Here is a 23,228-nt window from a genome sequence, read left to right on the forward strand (position 1 = left end):
CGCGCTCGAGGCTATAAAGTCACTTAAAACGCGTTTTTCTCAAAACTGTGTTTTCAAAGTCGGTTTTAAGATTGCTCACGAACTACTTGTACTCAACCGATCTTAATGAAATTTTACACATGTCTTTGAGATATAATTTACATGGTCTTAATATCCATTTCAATTATCTTCTTGCAATTACAACTATTTAAAAAACAAAAAATTTTCATCAAAATTTTAATTTTTTTTTTTTGTAAAAACGTCTGCCAAAAATACAATTTCATTTATTTGTTTTTTTTCTCATCTCAATACCTAGTTAATGGTTCAAACACGTATTGTTTTTTTTTTTTGCTTTTGATGATCCTGTCAGAAATTCTGTTGTCAATGCGGAAGCACCTTTTTTCCGAGGGACTGCCGGCAATTACGTCGTAATGACCGAGTTTTGAATATTTTCCTTTGAAAAGTTTGAATAAAATATTTCATTTTTTATCTGAAAAAAATTATTGAAAAGAGGGCGTTTTTTGCTGGACGAAACTTATCTAATCCCTTAATTTCGATATTATTATATATGTAAGTACGTTCAAGAGGTCCAGCTTGTGAAAGTGTATTCGAACAAATAAGAAAGAAAGCAAAAATTATAAAGAAACTCGATTTTAAGTTATTACTTTCATGTGTACCCTTATGGAATTTTTAAACTTCTTTAAGGAGACATTTTTATTCTAAGTAAATGTCAAAAAAAAACATCGGAGTACGTAAAATTACAAAAAATAAATGGTTCGGTGCAACTCGTAAATAAGAACTAAATATTTATTACTGTTTTTTTTAAATTATTTTTAAAGCACATAATATTACGAAGTATAGGTTTAATTTTTTCTTTCATAATTTTGAAAACTCTTTTCTAACATTTTTAAAATAATTTTAACGAATTACCAGGTAAGGAACAGACCTAGTCTTATTGTCTATTGCAAATACAGTGCTGTCATATAAAATATTCCGCTTTGCTGTACATATGTATATGATAATTGTCCACCTGAACTGTCGCTACGCATAATACACCGTAGCGTTTACTAATTTAAAATTTGCTAATTAACTTACAAAACACAAAATTTAAATATTTCAAATTAACAGTCAATTATTAATCAAGAAAACTCGCACAATTTTTAGTACAACTTATTGCAACGCAAAATGTGGCAACACAGTGCTTTCGTCTGCTGTCAAATTGCTTTACTTTGTCGATTGTGTTGACAGGACGCAAGGGACTCGCTGTCGCATTCAAAAGCAGTAGTTGTCGCCTTCCAAATCAGAGGACAAATATAACTTTATCTACAACGGACGAGTGAAGTGGTTTTATTTTTAATGCGGGGAAGCCGAAGATTTCAATTCCAATAATTAACTTGAGTTTGTGAAGAGAAAAGTCTCTTGCATTATTGTTTGTGTACGCCTAGTAGCGTACTTTGTGTCAAAAATTCACCGTCCTTGATTGCAAGTGCAAATAAATATCAGAAGCTAATAAGTTGCAGGCAGCAACAAAATCACAAAAACAAACAAGAGTTGAGCAACAATTGTGAGCATCCATCTAGTGAGTGTGGAACACTACATTCAAATTATTATTAATTAAATGAATTGTGCAAATGTATTATGTGTGATCGCGAGCAAATATTGTTATTGCTATAGAAAAATAGCCATAATTGTTTACGTGATGGTTTGTTGAAAGAGTGTAGACAAGACCGTGCAATAATTCCATAGTGTATCACCGCGTGTATATTTCTGCGCCCATACATGCATATATATATGTGTGTGTGTAAATGCATATGTGCTCATATGGCTGTCAATGCTGGCGGGCTTAAAAAGCAAATAAGATTTGTATCACTTTTCGTTGTTCAGTAAAAGAATTTAAAGTGTTTCTCCATATACATCCATATACATTCATATGTATATATAAAATATATAAGCTAAAACGCACAACTGTAAACAAATATCGAGCATAGGTATCTCTCAATAATCCCAACAATAATAAAAAAAAATTTAAAATACAGTTAACATATTATCAGTACTACTTCACAAAGTGGTGTGGAAGTAAGATAATAAAACAAACAATAACAAAAACAACAGTCGATTTCAACTGCAGTACAATACAACAGCAACATGGCTTTGCCAAGTAACAATAGTGGTACCGGTAGTGGTGGTGGTAGTGGCGGTGTTTTGGGAGCCACCGGCGGCGGTAGTGCTGGTAGTGGTGGTGTCGGAAATAATGATTTGTGGCGCGAGTGTGTTGCATGGTTAACGCGTTGCAAAATTATTCCATCCGATCACAAAGCCAATTGGCCAGATTCAGAAATACGCGTCCTTGCCTTGACGCTACGCGATGGTGTCTTACTTTGCAATTTGGTCATTTATTTGGATGCCAACAGTATGGATCCACGCGATTTCAATCGCAAGCCACAAATGGCACAGGTGAGTTATATACATACATACATTACTAGTTGTTATATTCAATTTATATTGTAGACAAAATATAGCGAAAAAATAAGTTACACTGTCACACAAGAACTTACTTGTTGTTGTTCATTGTTTGAAAAGACACGACCACACTTGTATAAAAGGCGCCATCTTCCAAGCCAAGGCCAGACTTTTCCTTTCTGACTGTTTACTTAACTTGCACAGCTATTTACATATCAATGTACATATATATCTATGCATGAAAAAGTGCTATATAAATATGTGTTTTAAGATAGCTCTAGTAAAATAAATTATCTTATTTTATATGTACGAATATATATGTATTATGTGGCTATTTCTGTGCCATCCAAGAACAGTGTTGTGTTGTTCATATAATTTCTTTAGATGCGTTTGCAGGCACAATTTTATGTGTTGTATAATATTTGCGTTTCTTCAAACAAATTCCTTGTTCGGCTAAGCAAATATGGTAGCGGTAAGCGCAATCAAGTTATAGACGCCTCTACATTGGTATGAGACAACGGCTTGTTAAATGACTGATAACAGGTAGACTAATCGGTTGACAGCTCGCTTATTATCTGCTATCTCGTCACTTTTGGATACTTATAATTTGTAATCAATGTTTTCATGTAGACAATACACCTACATATATATTGTACATACTCCGGTATATATACTTATATTCCTATGTATGTATATTTATCTGCATGTACATATTATTATAAGCGATGTGAGGGAGCTGTGACATGTCGGTGTTTTATTTATATATTCTAATCTTAGATTATATACCTAGAAGTTGTTACCATTAAAATCCATAATAATTTAGATCCCAGTAGAAATATTAGGTCCATTTCATTCGTACAGACAATGAATTAGTAAACGAGTTATGCTAACTCTTCACTCGCATGTATTTAGTTCCAATGTTCCGAACATGTGTTGGAAAGCCACTGTGCTTGTGCGACTTTTTCACTGATTGTTTTTCATTTAAAGCGCAAACAACAATCAATTTTTTCACTCAAATATGTCGAACTTTGTGTCCGAAAAAGTCTATTTGCGACGAGTTCTTCTTCTTATTAATCCTTAGTTTTGACGTAAAGCCGAATATCCATGACGCTGTAAAATAAGCTAAGACCACTACTAATTCTCCCTACAATATATTTGTAAATGGCCGTATATGTATGTATGTATGTATGTGCCTCCTTAAATCTTTTGGAAATCAGACAATATTAATTTGCCCACATCTGGGAGTAGTTAATGCAGTAAATATTTACAAACAATTTTTTTTTTTATAAATTTTTTTGATATTAGACACAATTATATTATTTTACAACAACAACAAAAACTGTCAACTCAGCAATATATTTCAAAACTAGTTAAGGGGGTATTCTGAAAATTTCGAGTAAATCAGTCTAGTAGAACTCGAGAAATCGTGGGTATTCTATGAAAAAGTCCGATTAGACCCAGCCGAACCAGTTTGGAGGCCGGGTCAGTAAAATGTCTATATCACCGAAAATAATTTAAATTAAGTAAAAAATCTACTCGTAGACATCTTCTAAAATAGTTAAACTTTGATAATATATAAATTCTACACTAGAATACCCTCTTCATGAATGTTTTCTGCCATTAAAACACCAAAAACGGCTCAGAAATAAAACATTTTCTTTTAAACTGCACTGCGTCCAATATACAATGTGCACCGAAGACGCTATTGCTGCTGTGGAGCAGAGTATCGAAGAAGACCCAAATGAGTCTATCCGCCAATGCGCGCAACAATTGGAGCAGTGCTCATCCACTTAATGGTAGATTTAGATCCAACTCTATGTGCTCTATGGACGAAGAGAATCACTGGTTCATATTTAAAAAAAAAAATCAATGGGACTATAGAGCCATGGATAATGACTTTTTCGCTCTTTCAACTGTTCCAACAAGACAGCGCTACATGCCATACAGCCAACGAAACAATCAATTTATTGTAGGAAAGTTTTGGTGGCGTGGGCTTTAAGATCGTGCGATTTAACAACGCTGTTCTATTTTTTGTAGGGTATTGTGAAGTCGCCTGAGACGATTGTCGCCTTGGAAGATAATATTCGGCGCGTTCTTGCTGACATACGGCCCCTTTACAATTTGACAAGCATAGTTGCTTATCCTGACTTAAAATTAAATATTTTAACTTAAAAAATAATATAATTTTTCCACATAGAAACTAGCTCAGCTCTCTAGCAACAAAATGGCTTTTCTTTTACATTTATAACTATGCATAATATTTGCAGCTACAGTATTTTATTCTCTCATTTTCCTTGTGTTGTTCAAAATTTATATATCGGACAGCACGTCTCATATGCTGCACTGATTACAAATGTCTCACCATCTTTTATCATGCAACAGCATAGCATATCACAATGCTTCTAATTTTGGTGTCACTTTTGCTTCCAATTTGTTTACTGTTCCATAAAGCCAAACCAAACAAACACCATGCAATCGTATAATAAAGGCATGCTGAAACATGGAAATGCCAGCAGCAATTAGAAGAACACAAAGCCTTCAGTTTGTTATCAACCGATTTGTATGCCTTTCACTATTTATATGCAAAATTAACTTCCTTCCGCTTATCAACAATGCGTTGCTGAGGCAGCTGCAGAGGCGGCATTATAATTGTTGTTATTATTATTTTTGTTATTATTGTTAGCTACACAGCAGACATATCAAAAATATAGACATTTACATGCATACACACATACATATAAGTTTACCATTTTTGTTGTTGCTTGTACATTGCTAGCCATTATATAGTCGCACATAATTGCTGTCACTACTGCTCGTGTTGTTATTATTATTATTGCTGGTGTGAAGTATGCTGACTTTCTATCATTTTTCTTTCGTTGCTTTTTGTATCAGTTTTTCTATGAAATAATTAAATAAAATATTGCAAAGCACAAATGGAGATGTGTATATCTGCTCATAGTATGTAGGAATATGTATGTATGTATGTATATCGTTTGCCAGATGCTTTTATGATACAAAGTCGTAAATTTGCACAGAAACTGGATTGAGACAAAAATAAATAAGAAATAAATAATTTTGTAATGTTGTATTTGATAGAAATTATTGAAATAATTAAAAAAGCGTTAAAGTGAGCGAAATTTAATTAACTAATATATGATTTGCATAGACAAAATACATTTAAGAAAATATTGCTACATAAATATTTTCAAAAATGTATTTTTTTCTAGTGTGAAATTTAAAAAAAAAAAAACTTAATATTTTTATTCTTGCATATTGCATAGTCTATATCTTGAAAAATAGCATACTAAAAATTTAAATGAATATATCAAATATTTTTTGAGTTGTAGTCTCATAAAGTGTAGCTGTCAATAGTCAAGTGTAGCCAAACTGTTTATGTTATACCATATTTATGTAAAGACGTTTCTCTCGAAACTACATTTTTCAAAATCGCTTGAGTAATTACTCCGATCACTATCAAATATATATATATTTTTTTGATCATTAGATCATTGTACGGACAATATCTATTATTAGTCGATTCTTTTTTATTTTAGGTTGATCCACGGACAATGCAGAAATCACTGCAGCGGTGAAGAACTTTTATTTTTGCGCCGTCGGCCAACTCGGAAAATATTTATTTTTTTCTTCAAAAATTCAACTATGTGTTTTTAAAATATATATGTCAAAATTTAAAATAATTGATACAAAATTTTTTTTAATTCCCAAAAATTGCCAAAAAAAAACCATTTTTTAAGTAAAAAATCAGCTTCGACCTAAATTTTTAACTCCTTTTATTGTTGCTATTGTATTAATAATTTATATTGTAAAATAATAATTATACATATCGTCTTGTTTCGATTAGCTAGGCCACAATAGCTTTAAAGCGTCATTGTTCAGAACTTGATCCTTAGCACATTTCTGATTTATAAACCGGTTTGCTACTATGCTTTTCAAAAGCTGAGCAAGTCTTTCGAGAAAAACTTAGCCAAAACAATAATTACTTTTTTTTTTTTGATCGAGATACATATCGAGTTATATATATATATATATATATACAATAATATATAAAAGATCAGGGTGACGAAACAAGTTGAATTCCGAGTGACTGTCTGTCTGTCGGTCCGTCCGTCTGTTTGTCCTTGCAAGCGATAATTTAAGTAAAAATTATGATATGCTAATGAAGACTTCAAGGAGAGTTAGTATGGCGGATGGTCATCGGTCCATTGCCACGCCCACAAGGAGCCGTTAAGCGAAAACACATAAACACATACACTAAAGCGCCATAACTAAGCACTAAATTAAGATACATAACTGTAATTTGATACAGAGGATCACAGTAGCAAGGGACACCTGTACGCTAAAATTTTTTAAAAGTGCTGAGAAGAAATCATTTTAACACATTTTCATAAAATCAGATAATAACCACCCCCACTTGCCATATAACGGTTACATTGAAATCTAATAAAAGTGCGATAACTCACTGAATAAATGCGCCACAAGTATAAGTATTTATTAAATTTCACAGCCAAGATAGTAGGGAAGGTCTCTATAGGTTCGGGTACATCGTCCACCTTTAAATGAAATCCTACTCAAGTTTAACCAGTTTCTGTGTGTGAATTTGGATAACCAAATATTTCTGTTATACAAGAGCGAAATCGGATGAAAACCACGCCTACTTCGCATATAACAAACTTTTAGTTCCATTTGATTTCTTCGACATCAATGAAGTTATCAGAATAAAACTTTGCACAAATAGTGACCTGAAAGTATTTCATATTACGCCCAAAAATTGTCGAAGTCGGCCAAAAAATTTTCAAAGGTCCAGACACCAAATATGTGGACCCCAGTGCATATGTCTGAATTTTTTCCGAACATATATTTTATAATGAAAACATGCTATTTACTACTCAATACTACACTTAGCCCCCCAGATATCTAATATAAACATTTTCGAAATTACGGTTGACTTTATACCGCATCTACCGGTCAATATGTAAGAAATCTTAATGAAATTCAGATATAACCTCTTTCTAATAACTTTGTGCCTTAAATGGATGCAATCAGGGGGTTACTTTCCCTAGTTTAATATAAAGTTTGAGCAACACTTGAAGGCATTTCCCCGGCTTTGATCCTTGCAAGTTGCTAGAGTATAAAATGTTCGGTTACACCCGAAGCAAACCCTCCCCTACTTGTTTGTATTTAATTTTAGTTTTCTATTCCATCCATTTCTCATGTTTTTTATTTTTTAAATTAATTTATTTTGTATTGCTGAGAATTACGGTATACAAGTAAATATAAATCGAAAATCGTTCAAGCTTTAGTATTAGAAAGCTTTATATTGTAAACTCTAAAATATTCAGCAATACTTTTGCTAAGCTACCGTACGAATTTTCACTAGCTATTCTAAACATGAAAGCTAAAATTCATAAACGTGAACACACCCACACACACACAATGTTTGATGTCATCCATTGTACACAATGTTTGGGTGGCAAACAAAAGCTTTGCGAAATTAATTCAACTTTGAACGCAGTGGGCTTCACACATAATCAAGCACGCACAACGTAGGAAGTACATGCAACATGACGCTGCGACTATACACAAATATACAACTACAACTTGTGTACAGTAGTATTTAAGTCTGAATGTATGTAAATACGTATGTTATGTATATCAGGTTCTAAATAGGGTGCATTTTAGAGCTTTGGTAAATTTTTAGGCGAACATAGGTCTAACAATAAAAAACGTTCAATTTGTATTTCAGCTATATGATATAGTGATCCGATCTAAAAAATTTCTTCATATTGCATTGTTGCCTTAAATAATAATCCATTCCACATTTCGTGAAGATACCTCGTCAAATGAAAGACTTTTCCACACAGGTATTTGAATCCGATTGTTCAGTTTGTATAGCAGCTATTTGCTATAGTGGTCCGATATCGAACATTCCAACAACAGCAGTTTCTTAGTGAGAAAAAAAAGACAGATGCAAAAATTCATAACTTAAAAATTGGGGGACGGTTTGCATATATACGGACAGACGGACGAACAGACATCATGCTGATCATTAATGGGTATCCGACGTTTCCTTCTAGGTTTTACAAACTTCATGGCAAACTTAATATACTCTCTTCAGGGTATGAGTTCAAGCAATCTGCTACCTAGTTTTAAATTTTTATACAATAAAAAAAAATATTATTTCCTAAAATTTGTTATTTGTACATTTTAAAATTTTTTACTTTAATAAACATATTTTATAGCTGCACAAATTGTGTACCCTTTATTTTACATGTTTACACACATTTTTTCTGTCATTAAGTTTATTAAAAGTCATCTAGACATTGTATGTGTTGTAAATGCAAGTTGTGGCATTGGAACAGAACTTCTGACTTGAATGCATTGGCCATTAGAATTTCTATAAATATGAAGAGCATAAAGCTGACCATTTAGTAAGAATACAAATTGGTTGCAGAACAGTACGTATCGACGCATTAGGACACGTCGGTTTTTACCAAAAACTTTTAAAAATTTTGATTAATTCTTAGATAAGTCTAAATATCATAACACCTAGCAGTTTTGGTTTGAGAAACAAAGCAAAAAATTAATTTGGTTAATTTACATATGTTTTCAAATCAAAATTATCTGTAAAGAGAAAAATGCCGATCTCTAGAAGAACCTTCGAAAAAAGGTCTTTCGTGGTGTGGAAGATTTTTCTGCTTACAATTATCTAAAATTCAAAAATCATAAATGAATGCCAGTAATGATCGAAGAACTAGTCAAAATTTTGAAAATGGCGACTTCCCAAAGATAAAACAATTTTTTTTTTTTTTTGAAAAAATTTACTTTTCAAAGTGGCTAAAGAAAAAATAAATCGAAATTATTATTAAAAATATTATTTCTTCGGTCATTAGCTGAAAAATATATCTAAGAACGTTTTGTGAAAATTTCAAATCTATCGGTTCTGCCGTTTCTTAAAAATTTTCCTCATCAACTCTGAAACCAGCATTGCGAGAAGAAAAATTTTGGAAGACGAATACACTACTGAAGTTAAAAAATTCTTATAATTACGCTTATATCTTCGAAATTGTTTGTCGATCATTTTCAAATCATGCTACATTCGTGATATAAGCAAAAAAAAAATCAATAATTTGAAACGCACAAATGGATATAAACCCTTAAATGATTATATTAAGTTTGCCAGGCAGCTTATAACACTCAAAAGGAAACGTCGGAGACCCTACAAAGTATATGGTATATATAATCGATCTGTGTGACGAGCTGAATCGATTTAACCATGTCTGTCTGTCTGTCTGTCCGTCTATCTGTCCGTCTATCTGTCTGTTTATGCGAGAATCGACAAGAAATTTTGCACACGTTCTTTTCTCACCAAAAAGCCGCTCATTTGTCGGAATCGCCGATATAGAACCACTATAGCATAAGCTGATGCCCTTTTTTTTTTAAAGAAATTCGGCTTGATTTATTGCCTAAGCGAATTAAACAATATCCGAAAAAATTGTTCAGATCGGACAACTATAACATATAGCTGTCATACAAACTGACTGACCGAGCGGAAGTTCTTGTATGGAATACCTTTTCATTCAACCAGATATCTTCACGAAATTTGGCATTGATTATTATTCAATGCATCGCTACAATCTGCGAAGAAATTGTTCAAATCGGACCATTATCGCTTATAGCTGGCATATAAACTGATCAATCAAAATCAAGATAAACAGCTTTTTATACCCTTTTATGCTTGATATGAAATTTTCTATCTGACAATAAGAAAAAAAAAATAGAAAACCGTTACTCGAAGTAACTTTTCGTTACATTTAAGAGCTCATACTTGGATAGACCTTCTTAGAGGTGTCTATCAACCAATTTTTCAGAGTACGAAGCGAAATGGAAAATATTTGGTTTATTGACCCACCCTAATATATGGTATATTTATGTGCAAAAGCTGAGGAGAGTGATTTCATACACACGAGTATCGTACGTATGTATATATTGTATATATATCACTTTTTTAAAACTCAATGGGATATGTGATCCGTCTCATTGTTTTCTGGGAATTGGGCGCTTTGGTAAGAGCATATTAAAATGCAAAATGTTACCACTTTTTGTGAAGAATTTTTATGAACTTTTCGGAGTAGCTCACTAGTGAACTATTCAATAAAAGCATAGATATTGCCGTTTTGTTGTTATTTTGCATGTACAGTATTCTCCATAGCTGTCATATCAGAAAAAGTTATGCGTTTTTAAAAAGAATTTCCATTTATAGAACACTTTGAGTTTATTTCATCGGAAAAGTAAAACTAGATTTGTCTTTTTTCGAAATGTTTACTGATATTGTACCTATAGAAGTTCGTTTCTTGTAGATATTTTTCCAACAAAACCTTCTAGAAACAGTATTTTAAAAACTGTTAGTCAAATATATATCTCACTATATGGTTTCTCAGAAATCTAAGTGAGAGCTATTTATGTACAGCTTCCTTTCGGTTTTTTGGGCTTTATAGCAATATGTGAATCTTGAATATCATTAATGCCATTTGATCAAAATTTAACCGGACTGGTAGATTTAAACAGCGCGCGGTAACCGAATGGATAATATTTATTATTTTTTTTTTGCTAGATCGTTACTAGTTACTGTTCATTTACAACGCAAAAGGTTTGTTTGGCGATTTTGACCAGTTTGCTGGAAATTTTGTGTTTCCAATGGGTATTTGAAAAGTATTTAAGTGGCACAAAGCATTTAGTGTAGTTTCTGTAGTCATCGAGAACTTGCCTCTGTTAATGACGATAACATCGAAAAAGTTAAAGAAATAGTGCTTGAAAATAGCCGTGTTGGCGCCAGAAAGACAGCAGATGATCTCAACATCTCATATAGATCGACTCAACACATTGTGATTAATGTTTTGGATATGAAGCGTGTTAGTGCTAGACTCGAATAACGTCAAATACAGGACACAAAAGAGATGATTGACCATACATTCACTAAACACATCATTACTGGCAACGAAACATGGGCAAGTGAACCGAAACCGAAAATCACCAAATTTCGCTGAAGGCACTTCCAGCCGAGGCTTAGTGATAACAAGTGTATGGAACATTTATCGCCTCAGGAGTCTATTTTGAAGGCGGTAATAACGATTTGTATTAAAATACGTGAAAATGTAGTTTTTTTGTTTTGTATATCCGGTTCAATTTTGATCAGATAATATAGGAAGATAAAAGTTGAAATTTAGACTATTCGATCGAGCGTTATAAATAACCCTTGATTGAGGGGAAATCATCTGTATTTGATATCGAAGTACATTAGAGAATTCTGCATTTTTTCTCGACGACTATTTTAAATTTCGATGTAAAGACTGATGAGCTTAGAATCACGGAATATTAAAATTTCGAGTTCGAATCATATTGGTATCTTCTGTGAAAATATATGAGCTGAACCAGCTAAGGTTAACTTGGTCTAACAGGGAATAGAGGTGTTAGTAGGACCTCCTGACATGACTCATAATGTACATTATACTCATTCGAACTTGAATTAAGCGTGCTTCATTGGCTTAACGGGGCATATTTTTGAATTAGTTGGCACTGGATTTCGGTGTACTGTCCTTTTTAGTTAAATAAGTCAACATCGCATAAGCGTAACACCAAACTAACCTAACTTAACATTGTTTGAAATTTCAGAAGCCCGTCACTGTTATAAATAATTTTTCATGCAAATTTGATACACTTTAACATCAATGAATATTAAGAAAAATTTTTGATATAAATATTCACAAAATCATCGTTCAACTTCGAAACGTGCCGACAACCGAAAAGTTTATTGTGATTAGTTTCATTATTATTATGTGTAGGCTGCATTTACAGGCATGGAAACTGTTGCCAACAGTTTTTTTATGACTTTAACTGCCAAAAGTTATCACAAGCGTCTGCGACTTACATTTCCTTTTGCCATTGCTTCTTCATTGATTCGTAGTATCTGTGTCAGTAATGTCGCTTTATTGGGTGTCAATAAATAATTTTGTGAATTTCGGTATATGTTTACATTTGCGTCATAAAATTAAATAACCGTAACTGAATGAAAAGAAGAAGTGTGATAAGTGCTTGGAAAAGGCGAAAATTGTGCGTAAATGAGCAAAGCAATGAAGGCAATACGCAAGTGTGTGTAGGTATGTAAATATGTGGCAGGCCGAGCAAGAACTTCATTACTGTGTTGAATGTCATTTTCATGCATATTTGATGGCAAATTTTCTTTTATTTTTGTTTACTTGTTTTCTTGCCATTTTGCCACACCAAAAGTACCAAAAAAAAGTAGACCTTCAATGTTGTCCAGCACAAATCTGTGTGTCTTGCTTACATTCGCGTTAGTTTTGCAAGCCCTTACAAATGCCACATTTATTCCTTTGGTGTTTTTCTGCCACAAACGACTTACTGCTAAGAATATATAAGTACCTTTGCGCCCATTGAACACAGCCAAACAAACGCCGCAATGCTAGGCAATCCAATGTTGCTCATACGCCACAGCGCTCTTTAATTTAAATTTGTTTTACACGCGCTCAATGAGTGTATTCCCTATTTTCTTGCTGTTTGGCTTGTTTTTCTATTGTGTCTACTTGTTTCTGGCATTATTTTCGCTGTTAACTTGCCAGCTAATTGTGTTGGAAACTTTTTAATTAGTATTTTTGTTGTTGAATCAAGCCAAGTCCTTGGTAACCAAAACATTGTGTTACCCCCATATTCAAACCCAAATACAAATAAATTCAGGTTTTAAACGCGATCTGGGTCAGACAGCTGCTTTTATGCATAGGCTTGCTGCCCTCAAACGGCATTAACATCACATTGCGCCTCCATTTTTCAAAGACAACGTAGCTTAAGGGATTTGCTTGTGTTTTCCGGCGCCTTTTCTGTTGTTTTTACTTTCTAACATTTCGCTTTTTCCATGTTGTGTGTGTGTGCTAATTAAAGCATCAGGCACGTCAGTTTCACTAGTTCCTTTATATTCTGCGCTAGCTGGCAGAAACATACAAACATACTCGAGCGGTGTTGCTTTCATTAAGGCAATAAAACGACAGTGTATGTTTTCTTAATTAGCTCATTTAATTATGATTGATATGCTAGTTAACATTAATGGCCATTTATTTACTACATATCAGGTTTTATGCATGCTGCCTTGCTTCCATGCTTCCATAAATGTGTATCAGTTACATTATTCTTTATGTGTGTAATCCACATAATGCGAAATGAAAGCGTTAATAATGTTGCCATGTTTGCCGGTGAAGGTTATTTTATAAATTAATATAAGGATTGTGTGGATTGACAAATTAAATGATATTCTTTTAATTATTTCATGATAATTTTCATTTACGGACTTTAATTAATGTATTGAATTTAACTTTAAACATAAATAATGACGGATGTATCAAAATATAAAATATGAGGAATGGAATTGGGGATGTAAATTAAAGTAAAAAGAAGACAAAACTTTAACTTCGGCTGCATCATAGCTAGAATACCAGGTGTATTACTCATATAAAAAGATCTTTATGAATGATTTAGTAAGGTTTCTTCTACAAGTTGTGGTGTTAGCCTTCAAATTCAGCTATAAATTTTGGAGCTTGGGCTTCTAATTAATAATTTTTCTCAAGTGTTTGAATTTCTATTTCTTATTTTCTTCAATTATAGAATGCTGTGGCGAATTTGTAGATAAGGATTTGAAAAATTTTTAGGATCGCAAGTTTAAAAGCTTATGTTTACGAAAACTACTTTGTAGATTACACGTTTGTAATCTAAGCGAAGTTCGTCTAAAAAAAATTTCGCTCATCTTTCATCAAAACAATACATATTTCAAGCCCGACCATATCTAATTTTCGTTAAGTGTAATATCTTGAAAATATTCTCTGAAAATTCCAAGTTGATCCGATAATTACTTTTTGAGTTATTCGACAAATAACAAAGGGCGCTCGGGCACTTCAAAGCGCTCGGGAGCTCTAGTGTGAAATTTTAAATGCGTTATCCGATTGATTTTTGATAAATCTCCAAGGAATTATGATTGTCACCACGAGGATCTTTTTTTGGAACTGGATCAACACTAGCTATCTATAACTTTGGAAATTAAAATTTTTTTTTTTGAAATTTTCATGACTTCAAGTCAAAACATTGTATAATAATGCCATATTACTACTTTTATAAAATAAAATGATTTAATAGCAAAAAAAATTACTGAAAATTCTAATTTTTTCTTGCCTCTGACTATCTCTTTAAGTTGGCCTCAAAATTTTTAACGCCTTGAGGTAACGTCGGAGACCCCATAAAGTATATTTACATTATCAGCGTAACGAACTGAGGCGAATTAGTTATGTACCTCTGTCTGCACGTGAACTAATCATCGTTTTGGGATATATGTCTGAAATTTTGGATACGTCCTTTTCTCCATAAGACGTTTTTCATTTGCCGGAACCGCCGATATCGGAACACTATAGGATGACATTCAAACAGATCTGTTAAAATCAAGTCTTTATATGAAAAATTCTTTATTTGAAAAAATATCTTCATGAAACTTGGCATGGCTTATTGTTTAAGGCAGTTTGAACAAATTGTTTAGATCGGAGAACTATAGCACATAGCTGTCGTACAAACTGATCGAAAAGTCCTTGTACCTATATCTAAATCTGGAAATTCGCTCATCAATTGGGTAAAGTTAGCATACACCTACGTGTGTATCTATAGTATTATCTCTAATTCTTCTACTTTGTTTTTGTTTGTCATCAATTATATTTTAGTTTTATCATTAAATATCGTTTCATTCATCATTCATCCTTGTATTCACACTATTTTATGCTCCCGGCTAATACCTACAACTTTTTGAATGTGCCGTTATTTATTGTATAATTTTATTACACTTCACAAGTAAAGAGTAAAGCTCGATGCTTATATGCGATCATACTTTTTGTGCGCATTTTCTCGCTCAACTCTTTTTATGTGCAAATGAAACATTAATTAGTATTTTTTTCGTTTCGTAACATATCTGTCATATCAGTTAGTTAATATATATCATGTTTTCGAAAAAATACATTCATTGGTCCAATTCAGTAATAAAATAAAAAAGCCATAAAAAAGAGCAAAAAAAAATAAATTTTGAGGTTATTTTAGCATTTTTTCTCCGTTGCTAAACTGACAGTAGCGTATGTTTGCACACTTCATATCACATTAAATTTAATACCTATGCTAAAGAAATAGTAAATTTATTAGTTAATTAAAATTTTAATAGGGAATAGAAAAAAAACTTGTATTTGTTCAACACAAAATTTTATGCGAATAAAGTAATTCATTCGGTTGGAGAACGTGCTTTTCGGCAACTTTCATTTAATTCAACTAATGCATGTTTACAAATAAGTGCATGTAGGTACATATGTTTGTACAAATGACAGCTTTTGCATGAAATACTTGTAGTTCTTTTTTGTTGATAATTTTATCTAAATATAGAATTATTGTAATTAGTTCCAAACTCGTTCACTCACGTCATACTTTCATCCACAAGCATTTGTTTAGCATCGTTGTTGCATTAAAATGTTGAGTTCAATAATGTAGTTTTAAATAAAATTAAATCATTCTTAAACAAATTACACTCTTGCATTGGAATATGGTATTCGTGAGAGTGAGTATTTCAAATATATTAATTGTACTCATTTCTGTATTCATACAAAAATGCTGATGGAAGTTAAATAGTTGGCAATATGAGATTTTCGTAGACCTTAAATTTTAATTAAAAATAATGTCACAGTCACTACGTTCATATGTTTTTCCAACTTAAACAGTCCCAACGACGCCGTATATGACCTATTTGACCTTGAAACCAATGCCTGTAATATTAATTGCCAGAAAATCGTACTTCGACTCTTAGCAGTTTCTCGAAAAAACCCGAATATGTTCTAATTAGAAAATTAAAGTAGACACATAGTGTCGATCGGTCTAACTGTTTCGTAGAAATTTTTATTACCGACTTTGAAAACAGCGTTTTGAGAATAACGCATTTAAAGCTTTGGATTCGATTACACTAAGTTAAAAAAATTTTACAAATGCGCTCATTCATATCTCCGAAACTATTTGTCGGCTCAACCAGATATTTTAGGAGAATATTCTCATATATATATATAAAAAAAATATTATTTGAAATTCACAAGTGGATATAACTTTTTGATTAGGTTACATAGATTAGTCAAAACATCGACAGATTCAGGGACGAATCTAACAGATTTAGATTCAATGAAAAATAAGTGAAATGTAGCATTAGAAAAATGTTACTGGTTTAATCATTTTGAGATTTATTATTACGGACAGTAACTCCATCAATCAAATTCGAAATGTCTTCGTATGCGAATTTTACTGTAAAATAAAAATTGTCAGATACGTAAACTTTGTTTCATACTCGTACGTTCTTATTTTTAATTTAGCCAAACTGGTTCCACTTAATATCTTCTCAATTCTTTTTTTTTTTTGAAAATTTTTCCCACTAATTCAGCCATAAAATACACATATTCTTAGTACCTATGCTATTACTCATGCCAGTGTACTAACAATAAAAAAAAATTTATGACTAGATCGCCCATAAAGTTTTAAATATTTGCAAAATTGCTTTTGAATTGAATTTTTATTGAGAAATTCACTGAGCTTGATTTTATAAGCTGATATTTTATAGTCTACCATCAACGGAAATTAATTTGCATTTAAAATAGTTCGACGTCTGCCTATGTGTATAAAATTGTATATTATATAAGTAAACAGGCATTTGCTCTATCTTCAAGAACCTTGTTCTTACGTTTTTACGCAGAGAAATTCCTATTAAAATACTTTTGCAGAGAGTTTTTTAATTCACCGCAGTGCTTCTTAGATTGCATCACAGAATCAATACTTTTTTTTTTTAATACATTCGACGTCTTTCGCCTGCGTTTTCATGGTTACTAACTGCATTAAATAACACCTAGTGCGTTGAGTTAGCTTTGGACTAATGAGCAACTAGTTCGTTTTGGTGCAACGTTACTTTATACTCAGTGAATGCTTTCGTCGACAATTCAGAGGTGTTAACAAGTAGTAAGTAAGTAGAGGTTACAAATTGATAGTTCGTAGATTTAAATACCGGGAATAGGCCAATCTGTATTTGTAATGACGTTACAATTTTTTGTGTAGTTAGCTAACTAGTCCCATCAGATAGTTACTCTCTTTCTTACTAAACTTTACTCTTTGATAAGTTGATTTTATATGCTACTGTTCGCCCATTCATAGCAGTGCTGCTGGCGTGACACACCAACACAATGTCAATCGGGTTAAGAGGCGTTAATGTTGCTGACGTTCAAGGCATTCTTTCATGACTGCTGTTGGTCGTTCTTTTGTGTGTTTTCATGCTTAAACTGCTTAGTTGGCGTTGCTACTTTGAAAGTGAAAAAAAAAATGTAAAAAAAAAGTAAGGAAAGGCTAAGTTTGGAGGTGGTCGAACATTTTCGCGCGTTTTCACCGATTTTACAGAATCATTTGATTAGGTATGTAAGGGTTTTGAATAATTTTATAAATTTTTGAGACCAAACTATACAATACCTTAAGGGGTAGATCCACTTACGAATCTCAAAAAATTATTTGCAATAATTTTTAAACTTAGTGCAATGGGCCATACAATTTTCAACGGGTTTTTCTCGAAACGGTGTGGTTTTTGAGTCGGAGAGGGAAATTTCTCCGAAACGGCTGGACCGATCGACTGGAATTTTCACACGTACTTCATAGATATTTTTATCAGTTAAAAATTGAGAGAATAGAATTTTTAAAAATAATTAAATTTTATTAAGTCACTGAAGTGTACACTTTTTTTTACTAAAAAAGATTTTTAAGAAGATATTTTTGTACATGTTTTGTTTTTTGAATTAGTCATAATTTTAAGCAGAAAAATCTTCCTCACAGCAAGAGGACCTCGGCTACGATATCAAGGGAATCCAAAAAATGTTCAAAATGAATCGCCGATTGTTAAAGTATATATTTATATAAAAATCTGTAAATATATATTTTTTATTTACTTATTAAATAAAATGGCTTTTCAAAAAATATTCACAAAAAAAAAAAAGTTTTTTTTTTTCTGACTTTCATGTCGGTGGAACCCCTTAAAAAAACATCTTCACCTAATATGATGACGAAATTACACACTTTGAGCTATTTATTATATTATTAAATCAACTAGAAGGAAATCAATATTCGTTATATTTCGGCCAGGGGACCGTGATCGTCCATTTTTGGATTAGAGTTGCCGCAAATCAGAGTCACTATTTGTGCTGTTTCGATATATTTCTCTTTGACTCTTCAAAATTCTATCGCAATAGTCAGATAAAGCATTGAGAATAGTGTTATGGTAGAACTGGTTGTAGATGTGTACGGGTTGCACCAATATTGATACAGTTTTAAAAAGATGTAGTGAATTTGGTCAAAATCTAGTCAACTAGTTTTTGAAATATGAAATTGCATTTGAAACGTAATATTTTTAGCCTACTCTAAGTACCAATTTTCATTAAGTTATCTCAATTTATACTTAAACACGCAAGCTTTCTACTCACATGGTCTCGAAAAGATTGTAGGACAATTGTTGGCCTAGTCACAGGTCACATGTAGGAAGTGTAGCGAAATAGACATGAGAAAGGCGCTGAAACACCTCCTCTGCGTATGTCCGGCCTTATCTAGAACTCGGCTTATATATCTGGGAGCTTCGCAGTTCAAGGGACTGGATGAAGTAACAGAATTAGTTATCAAGTCTTTATTAAAACTCGCAAAAAGCGTTGACGTCCTGCACGATGTAAACTTCAGCTCGTATTAATAAACCTCCATCTGACAGTACAAAGGACCTGATAGACATACAGACGCACAGTCATACCATCAAATCTACGCGTCATTGCAATAATTTTGATATTTATATGTAACCCTATATCTATTTTGTTTAATATTATGTAATATATATATTGTAATATAATATTACAAAAAACTTTTAGATGAACAAAACTCAAAACTTTATACTCTATGCAACGTGTTGCGTAAGTATAAAATTTCTTTACACAAAACCCGTTTAATCTTAAAGTTTTCCTTTTCTGCTTTCATCGTTATTATTATTCTTTCATTTAAACTCTCGCAAATGCTGCGTTGTCATTTTTTGATTTGTGGCAAAAACTACTTTGTTGCAAGGTCATAAAAGTAATGGAGTGTGGTGTGTTGTTGTACCCGCATATAATTTATTTTCACATTAAACATTTCTAAAATGGCGGCCCTTTGTGTCTACTTTGATCTCTGTGTGAGCGAGTTTGCCTTTATTTAGAGCAAAATGATTTAGTTATCGGCGCTGAGGAGTGGAAAGTGGAATGTTAATCAGCTCAACTAGACATTTTTTATCGCGCTATGGCGAACGTTTAAACGAATCGACACGAAAGGATTCGGTAGCACTTCTGAATGCTAGTATGTGACCTGTAAGTGTAAGTGTAAGCTCCCTAATCGCATATAACTCATTGTTGCTACTTCGTAACTGTTTTGTTCTTAGCTCTTGTGGAGATCGCATAGAACGCCTTCGGTTTTTCAATTTTGCCTCATTTTTAGAGCGCCATTCGCAAGATTGGTAGACATCTTCGACGTAATATTCATAAACCTCGTCACCAATATGATGCATTTGACGAATGTAGGGCTCTCAGCTACGTTTTCAATAATTTTTGGTACGAATCTAGTATTCACCAAAACATTAATTAAAATGTAGACGACCTCAGCTATCTCTCTAATACCAACACGACTATTTTCACAGTACTTGATTCTCATTTTTTTTTGATGTTAACCTCCTTAACAGAGGTGGATGGACGACTCACATAAGGCAAGTTTTCAATGATTTTACGACCTTCACTGATTGCTTTGTGCCACTCAAATACTTGTGTTCTTTATAAAAAAATTATAATAATAAAAAATTGTAATAATATAAAACTTAAATTTTAAGTGAGCTCGGGGTTGAATGTTTATTTTTCAAAAATTGCCAGAAAACTTTTAAAGCATGCAGTTTTAATTAGCCAGTCCGAGTCATATTTGATCCGTGGTATGTAACACCAACGCTCAATTAAATGTCTATTTAGTTGAAATTCTTTACATTTTTTACATTTGTTTTGTAAAAACTCAAAGACAAGGTTAGACCTTATTAAAGTAAATTTATTTCTGGCAAATCTGATTGACAATGTGATGTTTAACAAGTACCCGAGGAAAATGGCTCAACATACGTCTGATTTCAACGCTAAGCATGTTAATAGTGGAATCTAATGAGAGTTATAAACAGATAATTCGTTGTCGCCATCTAGTTTCATCCAATGTTGAGAATATACTTTATTTTAAGACTTACAAATGTTCCACTTTGTGTCTGATTTCAGACATGACTGCTTTTGTTGCTCATTATCGGCCACTTCCCTTTAGGTATTGTCCATTCCGTTCATATGGGCAAGCCGAGTCGGGCAAGTCGAGTCAAGCAAGTTTCTGGCGTTTCCTTCGTATCATTTTCTCCAGCGCGCTACAAGCCACTATATGCTTTATCGAGGTTCTGTAAACCTTAAGGTTATAAGAGAACATTAAATTAAACTTGAACAACTTATAAACGCGTTGCCGCTTCTTTTAGATAAGAAAAATTAGCCTTTTTTATTTCTTATAAGAGTAAGAGTCCTTATTAACAATAAAACAATATTAATATTCTTTATTCATTTCGATGCTTGTAAGGCTACTGGCACAACAAAACAGGAATGTATGTCATATTATCACCGCCCATTATCTAAATTTTACCATTCAAAGTCACTGCACCGGCGGAGTGTCATGCACTTAACGAACTTTTAACAAAATCCCAACGACCGGATGTCGTATATCTGTAAATAAACAGCAAAGAATTATAAGCTATGCTCATGCCTTGAGCTCGCGAACCAAGCAAACTTCTCGGCTATCATATGTACACAAAATTTAATTCAGCTATCGCAGATACTCACTTCATGCGCGCAACAACCACAAAGCAGTAAACATCTAAACGTTACTGTATGTTTAACAATAAATGGGAAATAGTTTTTGTACTCTTGGAACATTTCACAGGCGATCAAAGTAGCAAGGGCACATGTGGACAAACAAATTTTCAAAAGTGGACGTGGCTCCGTCCTCTCATAAGATTAATATACATATTTCCTAGACCATTCAAGTTCAACTAGCTAAATTCGTTGGAGGCATAACTTTTGGCTCACCTACTTATCCTGTGAAAATCGGTGAATTCGGATTAAAACCCCACCCACTCCCCATATAACGGTTTTGTTAAAAACTACTTCATCTCTGGCTCATTTATTTATAGATTTATCGGACTTTTATGGCTCATTTATTTATAGATTTATCGGACTTTTATAAATCTATAAATAAATGAGCCAGAGCATAAAGTTTTACTCCCGAGATGGTACAAAAGGGCTTTATAGGAGCCGGTGTTAGATTGGAACGATGGGCGTGTCACCGCCCACATTTAGGTGAAAACCCGGGATCTCGGGACCTTTTAGAGCAATTTCAACCAAATTCGGTACATAACTTACTATGGCAAATCTATGTTACAATGCCAAAATGGGATAAATCGGACTACAACCACGCCCACCTCCTATATTGCACAATTATAAATTCAATACAAGTACTTGTATGGTTCTTACACTTTTTAGTATAAAAGTCACACACCAATGAATATATTAGGATAAAGCTTTGCACAAATAGTGACTTTGAGGTATGCCCTCCCAAAACTAAAAATGGTCAAAATCGTACCAGAGCTGTTTAAGCCCAAATATACCGAATATAGATACCCCAATGCCTGTGGCCACCGGAAATATCGGTAAATCTGTGAGATAGGCTTTTGCCATTCGGAGAGTGTCGATTTCTGATAATAGTATGCTTGTATGTCAGAAATGGGTTGAATCTTCTCTTAGCCTGCATATATCTATTGGGAAAAATTTTCGATTTCACTCTGTCAAGCTTCTAAAGTTCCCGCTTTCCTAAATGTTAAAACAAAACATCTTGTACACTATCCACACTAACCTAAAGCATCTTGTCTAAAGAGCTTCCACCATTAAACTCAAAATGAACCATAAATTCTTAATACTCAAAATCGTCAACGTTAACTTATTAATTATAGATTTCTACATATTTACCTTTATACCGACGACAGAGTTTTTCTATCCACATAAACAGCTATTGCATAGATTTCAGCATCTAATTCGACAATGCGATGAAGCTGTCTTACATGTTTCATGACGGGAAATATTTGCCATGTTTTATTTCGTATATTCCAACTGCAAACTCTGGTCGATATATCATAACCTGTCCCACCATCAATAAATAATATATTATCATCCTTCAAAATAGTTCTATAGTTTCTGAAATTCCATTTTAAACACGCATATTCTTGCCCTTTAACCTCGACTTTGTTAATTGCATCACACAACATGAATCATCTACCTTTTTCTGAAAAAATAAAAGAATTAACTAAGGATATTAGGTTTTGAAAATGAGCCGCTGATGGCGTTATGTGTTGCAACAGAAAGTCCCTATCGAATTCCGTAAGCCGCAAACTAGCTATTAAAAGTGAGAGTTGTTCTTGACGCGCAGAAACGCCGTAACTAAACCAGCGTTTTATGACATTAAAGGCATCTTTCTCACAAGTTATATTCAAATTGTCAGCATCTAAAATGCATTGCAATTTTTCCACATAAAAATTCAGAAACTCTTCGTGT

At 33.0% G+C, this 23,228-nt stretch overlaps 1 protein-coding gene across 2 annotated transcripts in view; it reads left to right on the top strand.

Annotated features, from left to right (window-relative positions):
- The first annotated feature begins 1,200 nt into the window (after positions 1–1,200).
- Vav (Vav guanine nucleotide exchange factor) overlaps positions 1,201–23,228 on the top strand; it is a 63,401-nt gene continuing 41,373 nt past the window's right edge. The window contains exon 1 of one of the 2 annotated variants that reach the window (XM_014232028.3): positions 1,201–2,433. In XM_014232028.3, the coding sequence (XP_014087503.2) occupies positions 2,125–2,433 (309 nt within the window). In that variant the 5' untranslated portion in view covers positions 1,201–2,124. The remainder of the gene's footprint in view (positions 2,434–23,228) is intronic. The other variant, XM_014232027.3, reaches the window with a different exon arrangement.

The sequence above is a fragment of the Bactrocera oleae genome, chromosome 5, assembly GCF_042242935.1.
Source record: "Bactrocera oleae isolate idBacOlea1 chromosome 5, idBacOlea1, whole genome shotgun sequence".
NCBI lineage: Eukaryota > Metazoa > Arthropoda > Insecta > Diptera > Tephritidae > Bactrocera > Bactrocera oleae.